The sequence below is a fragment of the Branchiostoma floridae genome, chromosome 7, assembly GCF_000003815.2.
Source record: "Branchiostoma floridae strain S238N-H82 chromosome 7, Bfl_VNyyK, whole genome shotgun sequence".
Classification (NCBI taxonomy): domain Eukaryota; kingdom Metazoa; phylum Chordata; class Leptocardii; order Amphioxiformes; family Branchiostomatidae; genus Branchiostoma; species Branchiostoma floridae.
The window spans coordinates 24,283,741-24,309,335 of record NC_049985.1 but is presented as its reverse complement, the minus strand read 5'-3'; the positions used below and the strand labels follow the sequence as shown (position 1 = coordinate 24,309,335).

Here is a 25,595-nt window from a genome sequence, read left to right as displayed (position 1 = left end):
TCTCCATCAACGATACCGAACAACCAACACCAGACACAAGAATTTCAAGAAGAACTTGATGTTATAAGTCAATGCTGTGTGATTTAAAAGTCTTAATCTGTTTCCTATTATTTGGCTTGCCTTTAGGGCATACAATGTCTGGTAGGCAGACAAAGGGCAGCAAAAAACATCTTGTCTTATCATTTGCCGTTAGGTTGTTGATCGGGACGATTCTGGGGACAGTGTTGATCGTGTTGGCATCTGTGTTTGGCATCAGCGGAGAGTCTACTCTTGAGGTAAGTGTCAGTGAGTTCTCGCACTACCCTATCTGGTAAATATTACATGTACTTTAAATACCATGATGATCATCTGTATATGACATCTCTGTGATTTCTCTGCGAACTGTCCCCATATTGTCTGTCATTTATTCACTAGTATTTATTACGAACTTGATTTCGTATTTTGCTCATTCAAAATACTCCTGTCTCTAACATGCATGTTTCCTATGTCTCTCCCAGATGCAAGTTTTCAATGTCTGTTAACTGTTGTTTGTATGTATGTTTCAAATGTCTAACACGTGCATGTTTCCTAAGTACACGCACATACAATTTGCCTTGGGGCAATAACCTATATCATAATAAATAGTTTTTTTTCTTTCATTTATAGATAGCGACCAGCATATTCCAGATCCTCTGTGGTGTCGTCCTCAGTGCTGGCTTCATGAAAAACGCTACTGAAATCTGGTCCTTCTTGAGGAAGATGGCGATCTCACAGAGAGATAGGTTGATGGCACAGACGACGAAACCCAACTTTGACCAGGAGCTGGGGTTCATGGCAAAGGTGAGACTCCTCATTCAACCACGGAATATCAATTCGCTTCTAGATCTGTTTAAATGATCTCATAAATGGCATGCCATTCGTAATGCAGGAAACTCGATGGACAGACAACTCTGCGAGTCTAAAAGGCAGTTGCTCGCCCGAAGTTCTTTCGGTGATCGTGTGAATTTTAGAGATTGGCCAATATTCGCAGAGTACCCGAGCCTCGTTCGATGTGATAAAATAGCTTTTGATGTGTAAATACACTCGAGCTCTGGTGACTTTACAATTGGAACACCTTCAGCTGTGAATACGGTCGAAGCTTATTCGCTGAACGATAGGGGCTTGAGCAAGACCCGTAACTTAGATGTAGATTTCTCTTAGTAACATTTATTTATTTATTGATCTTTAGGGTAGTCCCTTCAGTTAACGTAGTAACTGATTTCCATATATACATGTTCGCACATGTTCGCACAACGACGGGTTATACCGCCCCTTACGGGGTGACACACCCGTCAGGGTGAATGATGTAGATCACCATGTGGCTGATACGAGACAGAGGTTCGCCAGGCCTCCATCCGGGTGATTTGAAGTGAATCACCAACTTCCGACAGAAGGATTTGCACCAACGCACACCGCACCATCGCACATGTGGGGGTTCTTTAACGTGCATGGGGTATGGCTCTCCCCTTACACGGGACCTCCATTTAACGTCCTATCCGGGGGACGACTCATTTTTCACTTGAGTAAAGTGAGGGAAGTCGTGTAAAGTGCCTTTCCCAACGGCACAAGACCGGCAACACGGCAGGCGGATTCAAACCGGCGACCTCTCGGTCACGGGCCGAATACACTACCACTGTGCTACGCGGCCCCACATCATCGTAACTATCTGTTAATAACATCTTCAAAGTTCTGAGTGTTCTTCATTCTCCTCCTAACACAGGTGAAGACAGAAGTGCAGGTAATAACGTACCTGTTGCGGTACTTCGAGGCAGCCCGTGGGAAACAGTACCGGGTGGTTGTGGTGGTGGACGACTTGGACAGATGCCCGAAAGACAGAGTCACCAAAGTCATCGAGGTGCTCTTTATAACTCGCCATATTGTTCATTATATGTCACATAATCAAGCAACGATGCAAACTATTCTATTCTTAATAGCAGGTAAAATATTGCGCCGTTGATACCAAGAACGAACATGAATGTAGCGCTTTTAATGGGTGCATTAAACATTGTTACTGATTCGTTAGTCTTGTGAAAAGGATTTGTTGAATGCTTTTCACTACGCGATGAAAACCGGTACCCGGATCCTACTACAGGCTGTGATTGCTGAGCTACCAAAGGCTTGACAGATCTCTAGATGCATTTGGCAACATATTACAATTATGAAATCAAGGGTCACAAGATTTTGTTCGCTGTACGTTGGCTCAGCAATCGTCGTCTAATTAAATTGAGATTATCGTACCCTATATAGGATGTACAACACAGGTTTTAGAAATTAACAAACATCAAGGAATGACATAAACTTATTTCTTTAGGCGGTGGGCATACTTCTCTCAGACCCCAACTCTCACTTCATCTCCCTTCTGGCCGTGGATCCCAGGATTGTCGTCAAGAGTATTGAGGAGAGCTTTGGTGACGTCATGAGGAACGCCAACATCAACGGGTACTGATCTATACTTCTTTACATATGTGTAACTGATGTTTGTATTGACAAGCAGCTGTATATGATTTCGAAAACGGTCAGATGTCTCAAGAACATAGCATCCACTACATTTCCTCAATGACACTACCTAAGGTAGTATATCTAGAGTTGCCATCTTAAACGTCTGACCGTTTCCAAAACATAATAATTACTAGTATTTAGTTGCTTGAGCAACTCCTATTTTGAGTATATTTTTACCTGGACGTTTAAACTTCATCGACGTATTTGAAATTTAATTTTAATTTCCTGTAAATGTTCTACAATGTTGTCTAATCATACTAACAGTCGCGATCGCCATTTGTTCTTTTCTGTTCTGTTCATTTACCAGAGGCATAAATTGCATGTCGAAATACTATGTCACGAAAAATAGCTTTAACATAAGAAATTTTATAATCTGACTAAACAGATAGACACAAATTTCATCGGTCCCCTATCCCTTCTCAGTCAGGTATCACTCCTCACCATGTACTTATGTTAAACCTATAGGTACGAGTACCTGAAGAAGATGGTGCAGCTGCCGATCTGCCTGCCGGGCCCTGGTGCGGAGGAGAGAAAACGCTTCCTGTGGGACACGGCAAAGATGTCCGCCACCGAGCGGAAAGTCATGGCCGTGCAGAGGCAGGAGGCTGGCCAAGCAAGGGCGAAGGAGGCAGCAAAAGTAGGGATTATTGTAAAATTCTGAAACTGATTTACAAATAATGAAAATTTGAGGCACTTTTTGATTATTTGAAAATTATATAATGTCTCCCTGAACATTCTCATCCGGTTGGCAAGTCACTGGATAACAAATGTATTTGTACACAACCAAGTGTTTCATTCAACTGAAATATTTTTGACCATCTGTCACTTCCTCAGGACAATAATTATGACTGGTTCACATTGCATTATAATGTAAACCAGTCATAGTTGCCCTGAGTCACTGAAACTTCGGTTGAATGAATCATTTTTAAACACTTGGTTGTGTACAAACTAAATTTTGTTATTCAATAATTTTTTGGGGGGGTTCACTTTGCATAGTCACTTTGTCTTTATCCTAGACGCTTGTGCTGAACAAAGAAGAGAGGGATGCTCTGAAGAGAGGGTTGCACAAACTTTCTATCCTGTGGCGCGACGACAAGACACAAGAGACGAGCCTCGGATGCAGACGTGTATCGGTAGTAAGCTCATCCGAAGAGCCTGGTCTCGACATGACTGGAAATGACATCACCGACAAGAACCTCTATCTGACGGAGGCCATCAAGAGTCTACAGAAAGACGACGTCATCCGCTACGTGGCCGGAAATCCACGTCACATCCGGCGCCTCTTCAACATCCTGTGCGTCTCGGTGGGCGTTCTGTCTCAGCGGGAAAGACTGACAAGGTTCACCCCGAAACAGGTATGTAACAGTGACTGTTCTTGGGCAAGAGGACTAGATTCTGAACTAAAGATTTATGATGTAGGGGGCAAAGGTATCCCACCGCTGTCCCCAAATGTAGGGGAGCAAAGGAATCCCACCGCTGCCCCCAAATGTAGGGGAGCAAAGGTATCCCACCGCTGCCACCAAATGTAGGGAAGCAAAGTTATCCCACCGCTGCCCCCAAATGTAGGGGAGCAAAATATAAAGGATGAGATGTGCGCTCTTTGCTTGCCTGATCACAACTGTGATGGACAGACCTTGGGTCGATATGGTAACTTTATTGAATCGTGCCCATGTCATAGAACCGCCCATGGACAGTCTTATTGATCTTCCTGATGTCTCCTCCAAAGCACATTGCAACATCCAATTATGCTTCTAATACTAACATACCATGCAATGTACAATGCGAATCAGACAATACTCATATCAAACATGAACTTGATAGTTGATCCTGTTGGTAAAAGTCCTTCTCGATCAAAATTTAACTGCAATTTCCAACACGACAATTGCAAATACAAAAAATACCCAAAGTGTTGGAAATTAATTATTTGATGTGGCAATAATGTTTTTGCATTATTGATTTTACAGGTTGCAAGGTGGGTGCTGCTTGTCGAGCAATGGCCCTACAGAATGAGCTGGATCATCCAGTACGTTGAGGACTTCTTCCAAAGGAGAGAGCTCGGAAGGCGGGAGACTCTGCAGCGCGGAATTCAGATGCACGACAAGCTGGTGGACATCTTCCTACAGAGGGTCAAATGCGAGATCACCACTCAGGAGGAATGGAGTCACCTCAACCCACTGGACGAAGACCCAGAGATGTTCGAGCTCTTCTTGACATTTGCCAAGTTCACGGTCGAGGTATATCCAAGATTTAACATCTTCTTTAGATCTATTCTCTATCACGTCTGTAAATGTCAAGTTCTTTTGTCGTAGGTACTAGGATACGAAGCTGATGTTATGTACCTTTCAGAATGTCAACAGTAATGAAAAACAAAAATGCTATTTTTCATTCCAGGACATGCAAGACCTCCTTCCCTACACCGTGAACCTTGACCTCTCAATCCGACAGACGGTTGGCTACGCCCGAGCTCAGACTGACGTCAAGGAAGTTGAACAGACCAATCAGACGTTGACGAGTCTTTTGAATCAAGGCGAGTCACCAGGTAAGACTGATGGAGACAGGGTAGCCTTTCATCCTTATGTAAACTGGTGACTAGAAAATTAAGAAAATGCTAACTAGGATGTAATTGGTCCCAGTGACAATTAGCTTCGAAATGTAAAATTAAGAACTCTAGAAATACACATTCAAAGCACGCTTCACGTTTTAACTGGAAAACGTATGGGCGTGGGTGAGGTGGTGTGTGGTGTTCGGCAGTTTTATAAGTCGATTTTGGTTAGACATCCAGGAAACACGATATGCCATATAGCAGTTGCTTGTCATTGAGTAAACTGCTATTTTTCATGTTTTAAACATTATTCATACTGTACGTTTTTCTGAAACAACATTGTTGAGTTATATCTGTTTCATCTATTGTGCACAGCAGGCGTTTTTTTTTAACAAATAATGCTACACCAGTAAAAGAACAAATCGTCCATATCTTTCCATGTTTTGGTTACCAGCTTCTGATCAACACTAACAGCTATGTATTTCTTTCAGTTTCACTTGATTCTACAGTTGCCCTACTCTCGGAGCTCCTAAGAAAGGGGAGAAGAGAGCCTGGAATCACGAAAACACCAGATAGCGTTTTCAGCGTGGAACAGGAAACAGACGACCGAGGGTCCTCCTCACCACAAGCCCGCGCTGAGACAACTACCCCCGGCAGACGACCGCAGGTGCGTCCCCATGGTAACCATTCCAGCCCTGACCCAAATCTTGACGTCATCGCCGAAGAATCTGCGGAGGAAGTTTGCAGGGACGTCCAACGGCAGTTGTCTGCGGCGATGGACGACTCCACTGTCAATGATGACGATGATGAGCCGGCAATGGTATCGACCACTCCCATGATAGCTGATGCCAGAGAGATGCCACTTGAGATATCTTCGCCCACCATCGTAACAGCTGACGAAAATGATGAGAAAGAGAACGGCCCAGTGCTGGGACAGGTTAACGGACATTCATCTGAAGAAGATGTGGCAACCGCAGAGGCAACCGCGACTTCGCCTGACGACATAGACCTAATTGAAGATGGGGAAAGGAACGACACAGACCATGATGACCATGAAGACGACGAGTCACCTCTGTTGGAACAGCCGCCAACCGTTAGTAACGGATGCTCGGATGATGTCTACGATGAAGAGGAGAACCTGTCCGCCCCACTTTTAGATGATAAAACAGCAGAACGCGAGTCAAATGTGTAATTGTGTTGACAAGCAGTTCTCAAGTTTTTTTAAAGTCATGAACGCACACGATTCGTTAGAATCCCACTCTATCTGATAATGATGTTTTTAGCTGGCGCAGTGATAAACGCACAACAACTAATAAGAGTAAACAGGCACCAATTTCGATTCGAAGACATTCATCAGTATTTGTTGTGGTATGTCATACTCATAGGATGTTAACGTTACTGGTGCTTTTTTTAATCCATGACAGTGGAAGTAGTCTGCAAATTAGACTTGTCTTTTTTTCATTACTTCCCAAGGAGGCTTCGGCACACAGCCAATTGACCTGAAGTGTTTTCTACATGATCGTTTTTATCTGTTTTTATGACTTGTCTTTGAATCAATGAATTTTAACAATCTCACCAGCCGCTAGGAGTTTATAGTCGTACGATAATCTTGTCTTCCGATGTCATATTTTATATCATTTTGTCAACAGCCATGAGAAACCGGTGGAAATAATGAAGTACACCTTTTTTGATATTTGTAGACATACTGTTGTGTTTTTGGACAGAAGCTTGATAGATTATTCATGACTATCCTTGTTATATACATTTGTCCAACAATAGCACTAGTTTGCATTTTAGATTAATGGTAACGGTAGAACAACTTCTAACTATATTTGTGTCCTCATCAACTGTGCTTGGTTTCAATATCCAGTTAAGATGGGTTCTAGGTGACTTTTTGTTAGTGGGATGTTTAGAATGTGGTATTTCACAGCGGTAGCAGCTCACTTTTTCAATAAAAAATCAATTGGAATATGAGTTTGTGTGGATTTATTCGATTGTATTTTATTTGACGTGGTTTGATGTCAAATAATCAACTAAATCAGCAGTAATAATTGATCTTTGTTAAGCTAAGGGCACAACCGGTACGTGCAAATACGTGCTGTCTACGTGCCGAAACGTGGGTAATCTTTGGGGATCCGTAAGTAGCAAGTACCGCCTCAGTACGAACTCGTAGGGCATCCGACGCAGACATGCCGTAGAACTTCCTTTACGTGCAGGCAAAACTTTGTGTGCCATCGGGTTGCGGATTCGCCTCCAGTACGTGCCAGTATGGGCGACGCGGCTGCCCTGTACAGTCCGGCCGTTTTCAAAAATACTTGGTGTCCTTGGACGTGGCCTCCAAAAAAAAAAAAAACACGTACGGACAAATTGCACGTAAGGCGGGTTGTACCCTAAGCTTTAATCTATTACAGTACGTGTAAAGCACTACTAGTTGCAAATGCGATCTAATAACATTTAAACCACATCTTTGACCCAAGAAAGGATAAAACCTCTTTATTTGCTTCAGATATGAAAATGTCATTAAAAAATATTACTATAAATGACATAACTAGTACATATTAATAATCTGATTTTAAAACAGCTTGATACAATCTGTCAAAAACAATCGAGCAACATCATGATATATCAAAAGTGCATTCTAGTTAAGACCAGTGATGTTCATAATCTGAAGTACTTTTTTTCAAAACTCACCATGCATAGTTAATATATAAAAGTCTCAACATCAGAATATTATAAGATAAAGATAAAAGGTTCATCTGTTACAAAGTTGTAAGGCACTTCAAGAAATAAATAATAATTCTTTATAGTTTAATACAAATATTAATCCTAGCAGCATGCTTGGTCACCCTCAAGAGTTTATACGTCTATTAATCTCACAATGAAAATTTAATACCATAAATACATGTTGCACCTGATGTTAACAAATGATAATGGCTATTTTCCTTTGCAGTTGTATTATACTTAAAATGAATCTACTTTGTACACCATGCATTATTACCTCTATGAGTGGCAAACTCAGAGTTCTCTAATAGTGTAATCACTTACTCTACAGCTTTTGGTCACTCCAAATACACAAAGGTAAAGGTCCTACGGCTTTTTTAGGCATTGGGCTATTAATCCATTGTGTGTTGGGTATTGTATTAGTACCAGTGTAGCTTATCCCTCTCCTTCCGCTTTCTTGCATCTCCCCAACCACCCATTTTACACGTTAGTGGAGTGTTCAAATCCCAGCCTTTCTAAAGGATACAATGTCTAGCAAGTAGTGCCGAAAAAACTGAATCCGTGACCTTTTGATTTTGTGTCAGCTTAAAACTTGGCCATAATCCAAATAACATAAAATATCAACAACAACAGCAGCAGCAGTATTAGATATGAATTTACAAGGTAAAAAACAACACCAGCAACAGTCAAATATCTAGTAAAAGTAACAGGCAAAGTGACATGTCAAAAATCAGCTTTTAGCACAATGTACATCAAAATTCGTTCTTTCTCTCTCGCAACTACTGATTTGTGACTCCTTCACGAGGCCTCAGCAGAGAAGAATTTTCCAGGATTTTTTTTCCATTTCCTCTGCAATCTTTCCTAAGTTTACATATTAAAAATTCCTTCTCTTTCGACTTTCCCTTCTTCTGACTGATTTCTGAATCCTTCATGATGCCTCAGCAGAGAAGAATTTCCCAAGGTTTGTTTCCACTTCCTCTGCGACCTTTCTAAAGTTTTCTCGTTGGCGGAGACCTTCCATCCACGCGGTGAGGTTGGGGTAGAGTTTCTCGGAGAGGTGGACGCCCGTCCCCGGTAGGAACAGCAGGCGGCAGTACACGCAGATGTCAGCGAAGGTCAGCATGTCTCCTACAAGGTAGTCCTTGTTCTGTGGGAACATCAAGCAAAATTTCAGGACTCAAAAGCCACAGCCCCCAGCACCTGTCCAGGATTGACCAAAAAAGCCTGGTCTGAATAGGGTTAAGATAAAATATATTTATGCCTTTTATGAATATCCAGTACCCAAATTCAAATAATTGTGAGATCATCATTACTAGACTTTGCAGGTTAAACGCACAATAATGTTATGTGAGAGGAAGGAAAAAACACGTGCAACTGAGTTGCCACCTGAGGTTTGCCAACTTTCTTTGCTGAAACTTAAGTCATTACCCACAGTGAGTTCTAGCTGAAATACAAAGTAAGGGGATCCTGAGCTCATGAGACATTTTGAGAATGTATTTGAAGATTTCATGTTATAAGCAATTTACTTCTGAATTTTTTAAAGGACGTCGACTGAAAAGTAATGATCACACGTATTTGAAATTCGGTAGATGCTGTTAAAAGACTTAAAGTTTATACTATGTGATTAAGCCCTTAAATTTGAGCTGTGCAGCTTTTTTCTTGGTGAAGCCAAGAACTCATTGATCATCCCTTCTTTACATTCTTGAGTGTTTGGATGTGCTTATTTGGTGACAAGGGACAGACCAAACAGCACAACATATGCTATATAATATTTTTTTCTTTACGAGTATTAAGAATATCTTTAAACTTAAGAAGTTCCCACCTTGAGGTACCTGTCCAGGTACTCCAGTCGTCTCCTGATGAGCTCCATGTACATCACCACGTTCCCCACCCGTACTGCATCCCCCTCTACCATGTGTCCATACAACTTACCCAGCTTCCCCCACATCTCACTGCCACGGACCACCCTGGAACAAGGTAACAATCAACAAGAATCATGTTTAAAAAAATAACGCCTTGGCGATGCATGGTTGTTTTTCTACCTACATGTACCTACCAACCTAGTCCCTAGACCTGTTAAGTGTAAAGTTAACTTCTTCAATACAGTGGATATTCATCTTTTTGAGATTTTCCATATCTAAGTGCCATGGACAACTCCAAGAATCAACAAAAATGAATCTAAAAACCACTTTGGTGACGCATGGCCAAGGAAATAAAATGTTGTGTTTCGGGTTCCCTGAGCGGCCTTATCGAAATACTTCGGACCCTATCCTTTTTTGGGTCCGCTACAAGTAAGGGATATGAATAAATGATACAACATGGTGTATGTATCACCCGAGGTACCAGCCCAACCCACGGGAGGGCTGGGACCGAGAGTGATGTGGAATACAACGTGTTGTATTTTATTTATGTCATACCCACCTGAGAAAACACATGTTTCCATGTGAAATGCGCCAGAAGTTGAGAAAATTTGGTGCCCTCGAACAAAATTGTAACAACAGCAATTTTCCAACATCCAAATGAGGTATTCAAATTTTTGAACCATGCCACACTCAGCGTGTGCATCGTACATTTTGAATTATTCGATGGAAGCCTGTGTGATAAAACTTTGAAGCCTGTGTGATACCGCTTTTATCACCCAGTCCAGAACACCTGTATTGAACGTTATTGCCGCCCAGGTATGACATAAAATCTTTGATCCGTCATCTGGTTCATGAAAACGTTGTTGAATCACTCTTCAACATGTTCTTATTTGAACAGTATTCTTCCTAGGCCTATATAAATAGATTCGAAAGTCTATTTGCCAAAAATGCTGAGAATCCGTTGGGAAATGACCCGTACCTTGACATGTAGAGCTTCATGATATGGTGAAAGGTTGCCAAGAAGCGTACGTCGCTCTGAAGTGCCAGGAGCTCGTCCAGATTTGTCATGTCATACCTGATGGAATACAGAAAACTTTTATTCTACAGGGACATACGGTGTACATACAAACAGGAATTTCTATATGAGATAAAGTTACATGCATGCCCCAGTTTGAATGTTGTTAATTGCCCAACATGCATGCTACCGATAAGGGACTCACTTTGGAACTCATTCAGTACATACATGTAGCATCTGTTTTCTCTGTCACGAAAAGTGGAAGATCAGCTCTTCAGCGAGCTAAACTGGACCAAAATCCTTTTCATTTTTAAGGCTGTTGATTTGATTATCTGGATGACATCTACATTTAGTTTTGGCAGTTTCCCCCATAAAAGCTTTTAACCATACTGTAAATCTTAACAGCAGGAAAATGAGCAAAATGATATATATAATGCTGTAAATTGCAAAACAAAATATAAATTTGCTACCAATGTTGAAGAATGCCAAAGTTAGTCCTGAAGTCAAAGAAGAAGTTGTGACAGAAAAAAAAGAAAAGAATTGTATGAAATACAAAAACAAAGTTTGGTAAACCATTCTCTGTGTGATAGGTCCAACCTTCTAAACCAATTAGATCTCATAGTGAATTCGAAGGCAACCTTGTTTTGGCAACCCTTTTTCATCAGTTCGCATCAGTTCTGGCGTTCTCAGAGGATGTCATCCACATGGCCAAAATATTTCTAAAAGAGACCACCTTGCCACACACAAGCCCTGTATAATATCTTCTGACCTATGTTGACATCCAGTTAATATTAGATATGCCAAATATTATAGCAGTTACTCAAGCAACTGGATATGAACAACGACACTAACGAAAGACAACAGATGCTGTCTGAAACGTCTGATTGTTTCCAAACTCATCTCCAGTTGCTTGAGTAACTATTTTTTTGGCGTATGTCCTTACCTGTCGTGCAGTTTCTGTGCCACGACCTTCCTCTCCAGCAGGTACACCAGGTCCTGACAGTAGAAGTCCTGTTCCCAGGCCTGCCACTGCTGGCACTTAGCTCTCAGTAGGGGGTCCTTAGGGTACAGGGCAGGTGACGTCACTGCAAAGAGAAGCACATTATGAAACTTGAAAATTAAAAAAAGACCCTTTCCAAACTTTTCAAACAAGGTTTGGGCAGACAAACAAGATTTGCAATGATCATTTTACCACCCGACCCTCATTTTCACCCAAAGCACTCTTGAATTTGCAAACCACGATTTCATAACGCGTCTAAAACTTCTTCCTGTTTATTGTTACGTTCAACTTGTCAGTATACCCGATCCACATAATATATATTGTACAATCCCCATGATATGTTGCAACCAGTAACACGGCCACTATACTAACATCTGGTTAAATAAAAGTTACTCTGCATCGACACCACTTAGAGTTAAGTCGTGCTTTCTATAGCTTCACATAGCTAGGCTCCACATAGCTAAGCCCTGTATATACAACATTTTGGTGACGAGGATGGGATCAAACAAAATACAACACTTACTATCACCGAATGAAACCATCATAAAAGTACTAGTAAGTGTATCAAAGAGCAACTGACGGTCAACTCCAGTGACGGAGTCCACATACTCCAGAACCCCTCGCGATCCTGTAAGAATCCTGTTGCCGTGCCGCACCCGGAAACGGCCACCGGACCCATGAGGACGACCAATCATCTCCACAAAGCCACGCTTCATGGTCTTATACTTGGCTCCCTGTAAGGAATTTAAGAACAATAATTGTATTACTGACTGAGATCGTAAATGCTATTTAACCCTTCCTTTATATCAACCAATTTCATTTCTGTTTTGCATCCTTCAAAAGGGAGCAGTATCTGTTTCTTTCTCATGTGACTACATTAGATTATGGAATGACAGACTGAGTTTTTGTGTACATTATAGTTTCCGTGCTACACAACCAAACGTAATTCTACCCGCTGCTGTATCTCCATAAACGAAAGCAAATTTAAAGCTGGAGACCGCCCTGAGCAGTAGCAAAGTATCCAAACCTTTATAATAGCTGCCAAGTCTCTTCTTTCTCTCAACTATTTAAGACGACGAACAGACATGGAAGCTACGACATGCAAGTTCTGACAAGAACACGCTTCTGACAAGAACACTTTTAATATCCCAAATGTGGCTGAGTTTATACGCCCCCTCTTCATCCCGGTTCATCACTGGGGTTGGCTTCCTTATCCAGACTGCTTTGTTAAAACATTTGGGATAGTGTTCTTGCCGCAAAAGTGCAACCTACATCGACTACATATAGCAGCAAGGAGCAGAACTTCAGTTAGAAGCTCTGAGGAAGACATCTGACAGACATCAGAACGTCAGCTGGTGAGAGAAAACTGGTTGTGTAAAAGAAAACTCCCACGTCTTATGATCTCCCTACCTGATGGAAGACATGGAAGCTGACAGTTTTTTTGGGCACCCACCTTCTCCATCAGTAACAGCTGGACCTGTAGTGGTTCTGCAGCAGTAGAGTAGTGATGGACCAGGAACTCTTCCTCCATCACCTCTCCCTCCCGCTTCAACATCTCTCTGTCCATTGTCCGCGTCTGGCTCGCCACCTTGAACACACTAGATAAAAGAAAGATAATAGGTGAGCTTGCTGGACAGAGCTGCAATGGAAGCGCAGTGTGAAGACTAGCTGCTGCTGCCTACCCCTGTGTCAGGGATCCCAGCAGCAGAATACAAATACTGGATACTACTACTAACTACATGTACTACTACTACTACTACTACTACCAGCCTGAGGTTACTGCTACTGTCCCTTGGGCAGTAACAAAGCAGGGTCCCATAAACTGCATATTATTTTATTACTCCTGGAAGGGGGCCAAGGTTGCAAACAGAGAAGACAACAAACAAACAAGCTGGATCAAGGAAGCCATCTATATCAGAAAGACAATACCCGAGGCCTGCAGGACAATTTGAGCTTTTATGAATAAACAAGGTTTAAACAAAACAAAATTCTAAGCAGGCACAAGGATGAGTAACTACACCCATTCGAAGTTTAGAACTTAGTATTTGGAAGCAAAATCCTGACACACATTTATATCAAAGTGCAGGTTTAGAACGTTACAGAAATGGTTACACCCTTACCTGGACAGTACGGTGGATCCACTGAATCTCTTGACCTTCTTGCCGCTGCGGAAGTTCCCCATCTTGACCAGGATGCCCGGCACCACAGACAAGGTCAGTTTCTCAACCCACTGTTTCATGGGCTCACTCTTCCGCACTGCACCCCTACACAGAAAGATATGTTTCAATTGATAAAATGTATAAAAATTATATAGTCTATATACTATAGGGGTGGAGACTGCAATCTGTCAGAATCAGCAATTCTGCTGGTAGATATTCCAATCAGAGTCTAACTTTTAAAGATATTCCCTTAGAAGACAATTTTGGTAATGGGTATTTTGCCAGAACTATAATTTGTTATCACCAAGCACAGTTTGTATATCTTCACTGGATAGTTTTAAAGAATACTTGCAGATAGATGTGCAAAGATTAGGTGTGAATGGTTGTGCCCCATGCCTGCTAAGCTGGTGTGTTACACCAAAAGGCAATTAAACCAGCTATAGATAATTGCATATAGATCTGAAAAAGAACTTTTCAACGTCAATTCCCTTTAGATCAATGGACAGGATGTGTCTTCAAAATTGGAAGACCACATATCAACTGGGATCTCTACCTGTAGAATTGGCAAGTCTGACATATTGGCATCTCTATCCTGACATGTGTACCTAGTTCTAATAGCCCCATTGGTTCAAATTCAGAAACTGTTCTTCCGTAAACACATAAATACATCAGTTTTCTACAGTATTTGTCAAATACACAGTATAAAACTACTTGAAATACTCTACCTCAGCTTAAAAATACTTCTTTTCTCTGTGTCGTATAATTTAGCTCATAAGGCACATGCTGTTATTATACAATTTACTTATAATCTGTTAGTATTAAAAGTAGTGTGCAGACTAATAATAGAACTTGTCAAGGATTAAACTCCGGTCAGGCAAATATGGCTACTTACAAATCCCGGCCCCAAGCAGAAGCGTTAAGTGAATGTGGCAACTACAGCGAGCCACCCTCTACCCGACACCTTACTGAATCCTGATGTGACGGAGCCACGCCACTCAGGTTTAACGTTACCTATACCAGAGGTTGCCAAGGTAACGGGAGATGTTTGGGAACACGCTGCTCTGTATGGGCAGCCCAGCGCTACCACACTGGTGCAGGCGTGGGTACAGGGTGATCTCTGTGATGGAGAAAAAGTCCAGCTGGAAAATACAAACAATACAAACTTAAGAATGATGTTGCGAAAAGTTTTGTTTCTTTGTTCGTATTGTTGGCATCCATCTGTCTCAGAAGACAATGGTAGACAGACAGTTATTACTCGCCGTCTGCCTGGCCTGCACGTGACATTTTAAGGTGAAGGAGGGATGTGCACGTCCTTCTCCACCCTCTCGTCTACTGTCTCACAGGGACAGAATTGCATGCCACGTGTAAGACGGCCCCAGCAGATGCAGGTTTGTTATTTGGAGTTTCCGTCTCCTAGGAGGACTTCCAACCAAAAATGCAAGGGGTTTCTCCTACCCCTGACTCGTGTATAGCGGGTGAGTCATGCCCGAACATGCCCCTAAGGCCAGTGCCAGTCTGCCACAAAGGCCTGTCACTGCAAATACTTGTTTGTATTACACACCCGGTAAACAGCCTTATGGCACAACATACCAGGTTTGTACTGAAGAGCACAAGCTGCATATCAAGACTGATTTATTTGACCCACTCACGATAGGAAGACCCCTACTCTTTTTGATAAGTGTGGTGGGTTCCGTTAATTTACATGCTTGAGATGTTTCTCTCCTCCAACATGGGACCTCCATGTAATGTCCTATCTTAGGGACGTCCAATAATATGCAATATTAACTTAAGCTAGACACTTATTTTCACCTGAATGAAGTGAAGAAATTTCTGGTATCGGACCGGAGTTTCTTTTACGATTTCGGAGGTTGGCGGGCAGCCTCAGGCGGAAGGGCTACAGTTCCGCTAGTAAACGTAGGACGCAAAACTTAATCAATATGGCGGAAAGCCGTTTACTGCCTCTTTCCGACAAACCTATTGGTACCGTCTGCTGCCTCTTTATTTTGGTTAGAATATGTAGTAAAATTTTAATTTTGGACCCGAAAACTATCATTTTTTAACACTTTTTTGATCGAAGCTGCTTGGAAAAAACGAATTTTCCCAGGATAACGGCCTACGTGGTAGAGAAGCTAAATTCTTCATGTTTGTGTAAAATGAAAAAATAAAAAAAATTCCATGTGATAACTTTTTTGCAATCTCCGATGACGCCATTTCTTCGAAATCGCATGAAAAACGCCGCTATTTGGGTCATCAGGCGAAAAAACCGCATCACCGTTGCAGCGGACTAATACAAAAATGGTTTCGCTGGCCGACCAGCTACTCCTCGCACAAAAACAATACAACCCACGGGCTTTTCAGAAAATATGACAAATCGATGCTCAGCTATAACGATCACCAAGCAATAGGGAGCAAAAGTTAGGGAGACAACAGCGCACTTCCGGCCTATTACACCACCGTTCTGCCAACTCCGGTCAGATTTGAACTCCGACCCGGAACCTTCTGTTCAACATATGTCAGAGCATATTTGGGGACTCTAACCCAGGACCTCTGGGCTTCAAGCCAAACACCCTACTGTTATGCTACATGATGGCAAGTAAGTTGAATGGCAGTTTCCAACAAACTGACCGTACACAAATGTCTCATTTCATAGATTACTATCTGATAATAGAACTCAGTGCTTACCAGATAGTCTTTCCCATTTAAGGCCTTCTCCAACTCAAGTAAGCTCTGATAGCAGCCTATAGCATGATGATGTAGCTCCTCCTCCGTACGATATGTCCCGTCGTACGTTCTGAGGAACCAAGCATATCAGCATTTAGACATTCATACGGACGACATCTGTGTGTGCGTCATTAGTTTTGCCCGTGCCCCCCCCCCCCCCCCAAGTTTTTTATCATTATGGTAAGTAAAAAGCAGCTGCAACATGAACAATTATATGCCATAACTTGTATGCCATTAAATGTACTAGTAGGTAGTTGTTAGAATGCCAATTTCATAGTCAAAGAAGAAGATATGAAAGATCAAAATCAAACATCAAAAATTGTCCAGTACCACATGCATTGTGATACCCTGTGTGTTTAGTCATTAATTTTGTTCAAATTTCCTGGCTACTTAGATAATTCCAAAATTGAATTACTTTGAATTTGTCATTTTTGTATTGGTAACTAAAATATATACTATATATAGGGGAAAAATGATGATCTGAACTCAAAGTGAAGAAAAGGGTGGCAGGTACCTTATCCTTTATCACCATGCAAACCGAGACAGTGAGAAGAGACTATAGAGAGAAGGGGACAAAATTGTTAAAATAAGCAAACTGAACAAAGACAACCAGTTTGAAACTGAAAAAATAACTTTAATGAATACAAACTAAATTGTAATCATAGTATAAAGGGTGTAGGAATTTCTTCATCCAGTTAGTATGTGAAAGAAATTGAATTAGGAAATGTATGATGTTAGAAGTTTTTTCTAAAGAGCACCATAAAAAATTGAGCTGTGAACCAAAGAAAATAGATGACTGAAATCAAACGCAACGAAAATGCTCACTGTAAAATCATTTCTCGTTGTTTCTCTGGTAAATCGTCCCGTAAGGTCGCCTCCAGCGCATCTCGTGAGGGAAATGCGGCCCGCTGTGCCACGCCTACCATGTTTTGCAACATGTACGGACTAAAATCCTGCCAATTCACATTTTTTAAATATATTTTTTTAAATGTTTGAAATGCACATACATGACAGTAGCAAAATAAAGTTATTGATAAAATCAAGACATGTGAACAGGAATTACAGAATGTACTGAGACAACAAATTACCTACTAGTAGACTTCATCAAAGACAAGGAAACAAACAAACATACAAACCAAACAAATAAACACAAAGTTTCCTACAAAAGCTATAATGCTAGTTCACTTTTTTCCGCTGGGTAACCTTTATCCGCTGTTTATAAAAAATGGGTATTCAGGTATGTCAATGCGCCGAAAGGTCACGGTTTTAAATTGGTAAAAACAAGCTGTATTTTAAAGATATTGTACATGTACTTTGAAACCACTGCCTATCAACTTGATATCCCTAAACACTGGGGTTTAAAACAACGGATATAGGTTACCCCACGGATAAAGGTGAACTAGTGTTACATCCGGCACATAATTATTGCTGCTTGTGTTTGTAAAAAACTTAACAAACAAACAAACAAACAATTAAATGTACAGGATGACTTACATCAGTAAGACCCAGCTCCCAGTCCTGCCACATTTTGACCTTTGCCCTTTCCCAGGGATCAGTGGGGTACAGTGCATGTTCCCCATAATGCACGTTGGGGATAACGGTGTCCAAAAACTCTGTGATGATGTTTGACTCGTACAGAACACAGTTGGGGAGACCCTGAGGAAGGTAATAAAAGCATTTCGATTAGTAATGGTTATTGGGTGGGTTAACTACTCTTTGCAGCCAGGGGCTGAAAAGTGAGGAGTTTACAATGAACCCTTTCACAGAGATCAGAACGCGTGTGCAACAACAGGAATTCTAGGTAAGAGGTAATTACCTTTGGCCTCGAAAAAGACAAAACCCTTCTGGACGTTGTTATACAAAATAATTAATCGAAACAATGGTCGAGACAAGGACTATCATATTTTTCGAGGCCTTTGCCTTTGACATATATTACTAGTAAGTCTCCTGTCGTCGCACATGCGTCCTGATCTCTGTAAGAGGGCTTATAGAAGTTATAGGCAGCACAAAATTGCAAGTGTCTGCTGGAGTGGCTGTTATTTGGCACAAACTTAGGTGACCTCAGTACCACAGTAATTTGCTCCTACGTTCGCTTCTGCTACCCATCTGGAGACCTGCACATTCAAACAGTTTGGTGCTAACGTCAGTTAATGAGCGAATTAAGGAATAGGTTCTAGAGCGCTCGTTTGATGACAACAGACACTCCCACAAGCGGACGGAGGGCTTTTTGGGTGTTGCAACACCTTTTCGAACGAGCGCTTGAACCCATTCGTTAATTCGCTCATTTGTGGGGACCAATCAGCACCCTCGTCCAAAATTTGGACGATTCCAGACGTTAAAGTGGCCAAAGATCCCAGACGGAACAGCAAAGAGCGACTGTACATAGTGTATGATAAATGTCAGACTCAGAGCGAGAAGTGTATTAGCGCCGGAGTGAACTAATGTCCAGATGGTACCCAGGCTACCAGGTGCAGCCATAGGACTACACATATTAATCTCACTGATTAATGCTAAGACTCTATTTAAACTGTCAAATTTTGCAATTATAGACTGATCCTGACTGTCCATCTCAATTAGCAGTTCAACCAATGATAGCATGGCAATTAGCGGTTCAACCAATGAGAGAGAATCTAGCTGCACGTTTGTCTAAAACGTACATTTTCATATTTTCATTTTGCATTTCTAAATTTTGATAGAGGTGGGCTGGGCCATGAGATTGTCTATTGCACAAAAGACCTGAAAATCATGGAGGCCTCACTTCAATGTTTAAGTTGAAACTCACTAAGAAATCTCACCTCAATGTTGAAGATGGTGAGGACGGGGACCTTGCCGTTGGGGTTAAGTTTCAGGAAGGCTGGGTGGATCTGCTCACCTTTCAACAGGTCAACCTCGACCTGAAGGACAAAGGTCACAGGTCAGTCAATCTGGCTTCATCAAGACATAAGGAAAGCTTGTGACAGAGCCTTTTCTTTGATGATAATGACGTTGACATAACATAGGACACAATGCACGAACATCAAAGCTTTCAGTACCATGCCTAAACATCCCACTGCTTATCTTATTGGCAAAGTACTCATCCATGCACATGTTATGAATTCTATGCAAGAAATTTTTAATCATAATGAGCTACATTTTACCTGACCTTGATTTAACATGGAGCCAATCAATTTTCCTATCAATTCATTGATGAAATTAATCAATTTATTGATGAAATGTCCTTTGCCTGTGATCAGTTGAAAACCGATATGTAATTGGAGGTTTCATTCGGCAAAATACATTTACTTTCTTTTTAAGTACCGGGCAATGTCCTTGCTGATCATTCAATCTCTACAACGGGAAATAATGTGAAGAATTTGCTTCCAGAAGTTTGCAGTGACAACCAGAAGACAATGAAGAAGAGTGACAGATGTCACTCAAAACGTCTGGAAGCCATCTTTTTACTTCATTCAAATGTAGAGATTGAATCGTCTTCAAAAATATTGTTTACCTGTCTAAGTTTCATCAACTTTTCTTCCCTGATTAATCTCCAAGCAGATTTACAAGTAGCAGAACAGTATAAAAGCCAGCTAAGCAGTTTCAAGTGTTTTTAGGTTGACTTGTAAAGGACTCAACATGGATGGCTTTGATACTGTCTTATGATGACTTGCTGATACTTACTGTCTGGTAGGGGATTTCCTTCTAAATGAGAACCATGCGCACTCGGTGGCTACAGGGGATTTCACTCAAAATCTCCTGTAGTAATCTTTGTACTCCATCCAAATTTAGACACTGAATTGTCTTCAAATATTGTTTACCTGGATGTCTAACATTCACTAAGTTCTCCTTGCTGAAGAATCTCCAAGCAGATCTACCAGTGGCATGAGACGTACAGTATCAAAGCCAAGGACAGTATGAATGCTGGCCAAGCAGTTTCCATTCATTACTTGCTGATAGTTATTAGCTGACAACCATCAGAAGTGAAGAACCTTTGCGGAAAGACAGACTGCCCCTACCGCTACCTTGCTATGGGACTGCTGATGATGATGACTTACTGTCTGGTAGGGGATCTCCTTGTCAATCAGAACCATGCGCACTCTGCGGCTGCAGGGGCTGGATGGACTGTCGTACAGGGTGATACCCTTCAGCGCTTGGAACTTCCTACAAACAGAGAAATTCACAAATTACTTCATTTTCTTCCACTTCATTTCTCAGTAGTAGCCTCGTGCATCATTTATTATGTTTTACATAATATAGTAATCTGTGATTACAGGAAAACATCTTATTTTTGCTGGTGTGTTCCTTTCATGTTCTTTTTCTTCTATCTTCGGGCAAAAACTAATTAGTGGGTTGGCAGAACAAAAAAATACTTAGTCGAAACTACATGTAGGTCATTTTCACCTGAGTGAAGTGTAGAAAGGGCACAAGATCGGTGAAATGGCAGGATTCCAACCGGGGACCTGGTGGTCCTGAGCCAAATTACATGCTGCCAATTATGGTAAGGGATCCGACTATAGGCATCTGGGCAGCTTCTATAACAAAAACTCAGTCGTGCTTTGCTATTGGGATTCATACATTATTTATTGTATACGTAGTAGGGAGATACATATTAATATGAGAAGTGGGCGGGGCCATGGGATCAGTCTATTATCTAATTCCATTAAATATAACGGGTATTGGAACGGACACACATTTTTTTGCATATAATATTCATTGTGGAGTGTTGAAGGAAACGTTACAAATAGTCCTTACCTCTCCAGCTCTTTGTTGACTTCTTCAGCTCGAGGTTTCTCCAGCAGCAGTTTTTTCCTGTGGGTTCCGTTCTGCTCTGTATCTTCTGCAGGTAGGGCTGTACCATCGATACTTGGGTGGGACATCTTTTTTTTAAAGATTATGTATTGCAGTATCTGAGCAATAAAAACATAAATTCACTGTTTTTTTGTCACATTTTGACATCATAAGTTGAATCTAAATTATTACACTGCATAGCAATATTCATAATGTATGAATGCAAATTTGCCGCAAGCATCCTTTGAAATATGCACACTTCACACCACAGCTTGAGTTGTCCACCATTTTGTCCAACTTTCAAACACGCTCGTAAACAATCAAATTCAAAAACATTGGTGGTTTTTTTTTTTTTTTTTTTTTTTTTTTTACTCAATGGTCACCTCGTAACAAGGCCTGAAGGCCACTCAATGTTACGGGTTACATGATTGGAACTGTAACAGCAACTCTTCGCCCTAGGTCAGAAACATCATGATTGAGACCAGCCCAATTGCTCACTATAAGTGAGGACTAACTGACCCAATAGGCGAAGCAGGGGTTACGAGGGCTGCTCGGGAGATTCCCTACCCCTATTTTGGCCGGAATGGTTTGATCCGCTCGGGTGGATGTTCGCACATGTGGCGGGTTCTTTAACGTGCATAGGGTATGACTCTCCCCATACACGGGACCTCCATTTAACGTCCTATCCGAGGGACGACTCATTTTTCACTTGAGTAAAGTGAGGAAAGTCGTGTAAAGTGCCTTTCCCAAGGGCACAAGACCGGCAACACGGCATGCGGATTCGAACCGGCGACCTCTCGGTCACGGGCCGAATACACTACCACTGTGCTACGCGGCCCCACTAAATTGAACAATTGGTTCACTCAAATTGTTATTGAAGTTTGTTACGGACTGTTTACAGTTCATTTGTTGTGATTTCTGATCCCCCACGAGTCTTCAAAGATCTCCAACCGAAACCGTCAATTTGAGAATCTGTTTTGCATTTTGTGGCAGCTGGCTGGTTTATGGTAGACTACAACAGTAACAAGACATAAAGGAACTTAGCCAAGCCTTGCTTTTTGCATCGTTTAGACCTACATTTGAAAATGAAATGTGCTAAAATGATAAGAACAATCCTGTTCATATTGAAAATTCCTAGTTACAAATGTCGAAGATTTAAAAATTCAGAGTATCTGTAGTTTTGACACCCAAATTCTACAGTACATACCTTTAAGAGACAAAATTATACTAGTCTGTCTCTAGAGGGTGTACTGTGGCCTGTCCTTGGTACTGACTTCTACTTTTCTAGATGATCAGCACAGTTATAAAGTATGTTTTGAATCCAAGGAACATCACATCACAAATGGTGGGTGATGGTGGTCGAGGTTGAAACGTTCTGCAAACATAAACGATGCAGTCTTTCTCGAACAACGTCCTTCAATTTTTCAAACACTCAAATTCCTGATCACAGCCCCAGAAATGCACAGATGTCCTGTAGTTGGTTTTACTATTTAGATTATGATATCTACTGTGAATATAGAAAAGAATATAAACCTTCAGTGGGTCAGGAACAGAGAACTTCTGCTTGCTCTAGTGTTTGGATAAGGTTACAGATAGTCTCCGATGCCCCGAATTTGATATGTTGATAGTTGCGATACAAAAAGGGGTTGGCGGAAACGGCTGCCCGGTCGGTCGGCGGAAACTGCTGCCCGGTCCGGTCTGGAGGTTGGTTTTGGGGGTTTCGAGTATACCAAATGTAAACAAGTGGCTTGCTATCGCAGCAGTAATTTAAGTGCATTTCTCGTGTAGGCTGACCCTACAATTTACAGTAGCGCTAATATCGTAAACATTACCGTAATTTCGGAAATTCGAAAACACAAACACGGCGAAATTTCGAACTTTGTACACGTTTTCGGTGAACACCAGATTTCGGTGCTACCAGCTCATTAACGCTAATAAAGTCGATAATGAGCCGCGCCGTGTCCTCACCGTAAGAACTGATTTGCGCCTTGATTTTTTTTTCTTTTCAAAAATGTAATCCCCAACACTAGTTTTATATTTATATACTCTGGAATGGGAAACTATAGCAGGGCTCGAAATACCACATGCATATGCAAGTTTGTGCATGTAAAATTGGTGTGGTGCAAGTAAGTTTGGACCAAACTTGCACCAGTGCAAGTTACTTTTATCCACTAATACCTGACTTTAGAAAAAGCTTACACACACCAAGAATATTGTCTGCCATTGAAAGGTAAAAGAAAACAACACTGAATAAAAAAATAGCCTAAATTTGTTATTTCTAAACTTGGTTAGACATCCAGGTAAACAAAATTTGAAGACAATTCTATCTCTATAATGCTAATAATTCCTATGGTGTTGTCTTACCTTGATTTGCATATGAGTAAATACATGTTGCATACAATTTAGTGACTTTGATATGATCAACTGGATTTTCCAGTTATATGTGTTTGTATTGAGTTGTTCTAGCGATGGTTAAGAATAGTGATGGAAGTCACTCGAAGAGTCCAGAAGAAATCTATTGATCTTATCAAGTTGTAGACATTGAATTGTCTTCAATTAAGCCTAAATTCACATTTGTTGTACAATTTGAAATCCAAAATAAAATACGCTTTGGAAAACAAATATCCAAACATGTGGTCTTTATGTATCCCCATATATTTGCAAATTTTCAGAAGAATAAAGGGTTAACAGTTCACTATTTTGGGTTGTGCAAGTAAGTTTCTTTTGGTGCAAGTTACCTTTGGCTTAACTTGCACTGGTGCAAGTTGACTGAAAAGTGTATTTCGAGCCCTGTATAGGTTGGATTGATTTGATTCATCGGAAGTTTTCGGCATTCCATGCAGCGCACATTAACGTTAGGTCCTTGACCCCAAATACGCAGTGCGTGTGGCCACATGGATATGTGTGAGGCGCTTCTAATAGGGGGCAGTAGTAAACTTAATTATTACTTGTTCTTCGGAATAGCTTTAGACAAATAAGATGTGGCTATTGATCAGAGTATGAGTCATTCGTGTTGAAGATTAATTGCTAACTAAGAATTTTTCTCGAGCCGACCGTGGCCACGTTGTTTATCGCGGTGTTATTTGGGCTCTAGCCGCTCTGCCGATCTGAGACTGGATGGGATTATGCTGACTTTCAGTGCTTTGACCACGAACACATTTATTAAATCCTTGGTTAAATCTTTATTATCTTTATTATCTTATCATTTCCGACATGTGAGAAGATAGTATCGGGATCAATCAAAGAATTGCTGTGGGGGAAATTTTCAGACACTGGTGAAATCACCATTTTTATCTTTCAAGAATTCAATGTTCGATGACAAGTTTGCTTACGGGGAGGAAAGACTACGGCGGAGCCGTTTTCGTGTGAAGTAACAAAATTATGTGAAAACATTGTACATAATTAATATATAATTGACTACATTAGTTTAAACCAGAACCTGACACAAAAAAATTGAATCCATGCGTTTGTAAATGTACATTTTAGTATTGATTTAACTAAATTTGAATTCTTTTACAGTTCTTAGAGATAGTTTCTCCTCGGACATGTCAGACAGCTCGGTGCGGTAGTGCTGTCAAAATTGATTGATTTTGTCGCTGGCGCCCGCGGCACATATGGTATACTAGATCAAAGGACCGCCACCCTGTACAACCTTGACGTAGCAAACTTCTGACGTTCTGTACTGGGGGACGTTCGAATAGTGGCTGCTGGGAATGGGACAATCTTACCAAGAAATGTCAAATTAATTTTTTTTCAAAAGATAAGTAATTTGGCCAGCTTCCTCTGAACATCTAGCAACATTACATCTAACAACCGTTATGGAATATTTAAGTAGGCATTTTGTTTACTTCACTTACACTACTGTATGCAATACTGGAAACCCCCCAAACCAACCTCAGGACCGAACCGGGCAGCGGTTTCCGCCGACCGACCGGGCAGCCGTTTCCGCCAACCCTACAAAAAGAAAGGATACACAGTGAAACAACAACAAATATAACGTTACTTGACACAATTTAAGAACGCTTTACGGACTTCAACTAACCCTGGATGTGCCAGTTGAGTTCACAACATTTGCAGGAACCATAAAACGCCCCAGTTGTCGGTTCTTCTTCGCCGATGAGCTGCCAATAGGACCTGCATATATGCAGTAACCGGTGCGGTGAGGTATTTAGGTTACCTTTGTGGGTTTGGGGGTTAAAGGTGAACGACCTCGGGACGTGCCATTACGTGCTACAAAAGGGGACGACTTCATTCAGTAATATGAACATTAAAAAACAACATTTGTTGTCTCTAA

General features: G+C 41.2%; 2 protein-coding genes across 4 annotated transcripts in view; one reads left to right on the top strand and one right to left on the bottom strand.

Annotated features, from left to right (window-relative positions):
• Nucleotides 1-7,028, top strand: part of LOC118419822 (kinase D-interacting substrate of 220 kDa B-like) — a 58,812-nt gene extending 51,784 nt beyond the window's left edge. Inside the window, exons 12-20 of the mRNA XM_035826427.1 lie at nucleotides 194-275; nucleotides 646-819; nucleotides 1,739-1,873; nucleotides 2,330-2,457; nucleotides 2,983-3,154; nucleotides 3,534-3,872; nucleotides 4,482-4,751; nucleotides 4,909-5,056; nucleotides 5,551-7,028. Of these exons, the coding sequence (XP_035682320.1) occupies nucleotides 194-275; nucleotides 646-819; nucleotides 1,739-1,873; nucleotides 2,330-2,457; nucleotides 2,983-3,154; nucleotides 3,534-3,872; nucleotides 4,482-4,751; nucleotides 4,909-5,056; nucleotides 5,551-6,251 (2,149 nt within the window). The 3' untranslated portion in view covers nucleotides 6,252-7,028. The remainder of the gene's footprint in view (nucleotides 1-193; nucleotides 276-645; nucleotides 820-1,738; nucleotides 1,874-2,329; nucleotides 2,458-2,982; nucleotides 3,155-3,533; nucleotides 3,873-4,481; nucleotides 4,752-4,908; nucleotides 5,057-5,550) is intronic.
• A 1,637-nt stretch (nucleotides 7,029-8,665) lies between these two features.
• LOC118419832 lies at nucleotides 8,666-25,497 on the bottom strand. 3 transcript variants are annotated; one of them, XM_035826449.1, is made up of 16 exons: nucleotides 25,344-25,497; nucleotides 22,509-22,676; nucleotides 21,266-21,420; nucleotides 20,569-20,674; nucleotides 19,333-19,431; nucleotides 18,032-18,193; nucleotides 17,363-17,490; nucleotides 16,499-16,607; nucleotides 14,828-14,955; nucleotides 13,778-13,921; nucleotides 13,111-13,255; nucleotides 12,238-12,391; nucleotides 11,601-11,742; nucleotides 10,622-10,717; nucleotides 9,603-9,747; nucleotides 8,666-8,927 (listed from the first exon to the last, which is right to left on the bottom strand). In XM_035826449.1, the coding sequence occupies exons 3-16, from the start codon at nucleotides 21,388-21,390 to the stop codon at nucleotides 8,709-8,711; spliced, it is 1,902 nt and encodes a 633-aa protein (XP_035682342.1). In that variant the 5' UTR covers nucleotides 21,391-21,420; nucleotides 22,509-22,676; nucleotides 25,344-25,497; the 3' UTR covers nucleotides 8,666-8,708. The 3 variants fall into 3 exon arrangements, with proteins under 3 accessions (XP_035682342.1, XP_035682340.1, XP_035682341.1); XM_035826447.1 differs by lacking the exon at nucleotides 22,509-22,676; XM_035826448.1 differs by lacking the exon at nucleotides 22,509-22,676 and having other exon boundaries at nucleotides 14,834-14,955.
• Nucleotides 25,498-25,595: the final 98 nt, after the last annotated feature.

Bases quoted from the DNA above. Each gene is read 5' to 3' on its own strand.
- LOC118419832 (XM_035826447.1), bottom strand. From the start codon at position 25,385: ATGGTTCCTGCAAATGTTGTGAACTCAACTGGCACATCCAGG. The intron at 12,392-13,110 runs GTGGGTGCCCAA...AATTCCTTACAG, and splicing joins AGCTGTTACTGATGGAGAAG to GGAGCCAAGTATAAGACCAT. The intron at 11,743-12,237 runs GTCAGTTGCTCT...TTCTCTTTGCAG, and splicing joins CTCCGTCACTGGAGTTGACC to TGACGTCACCTGCCCTGTAC.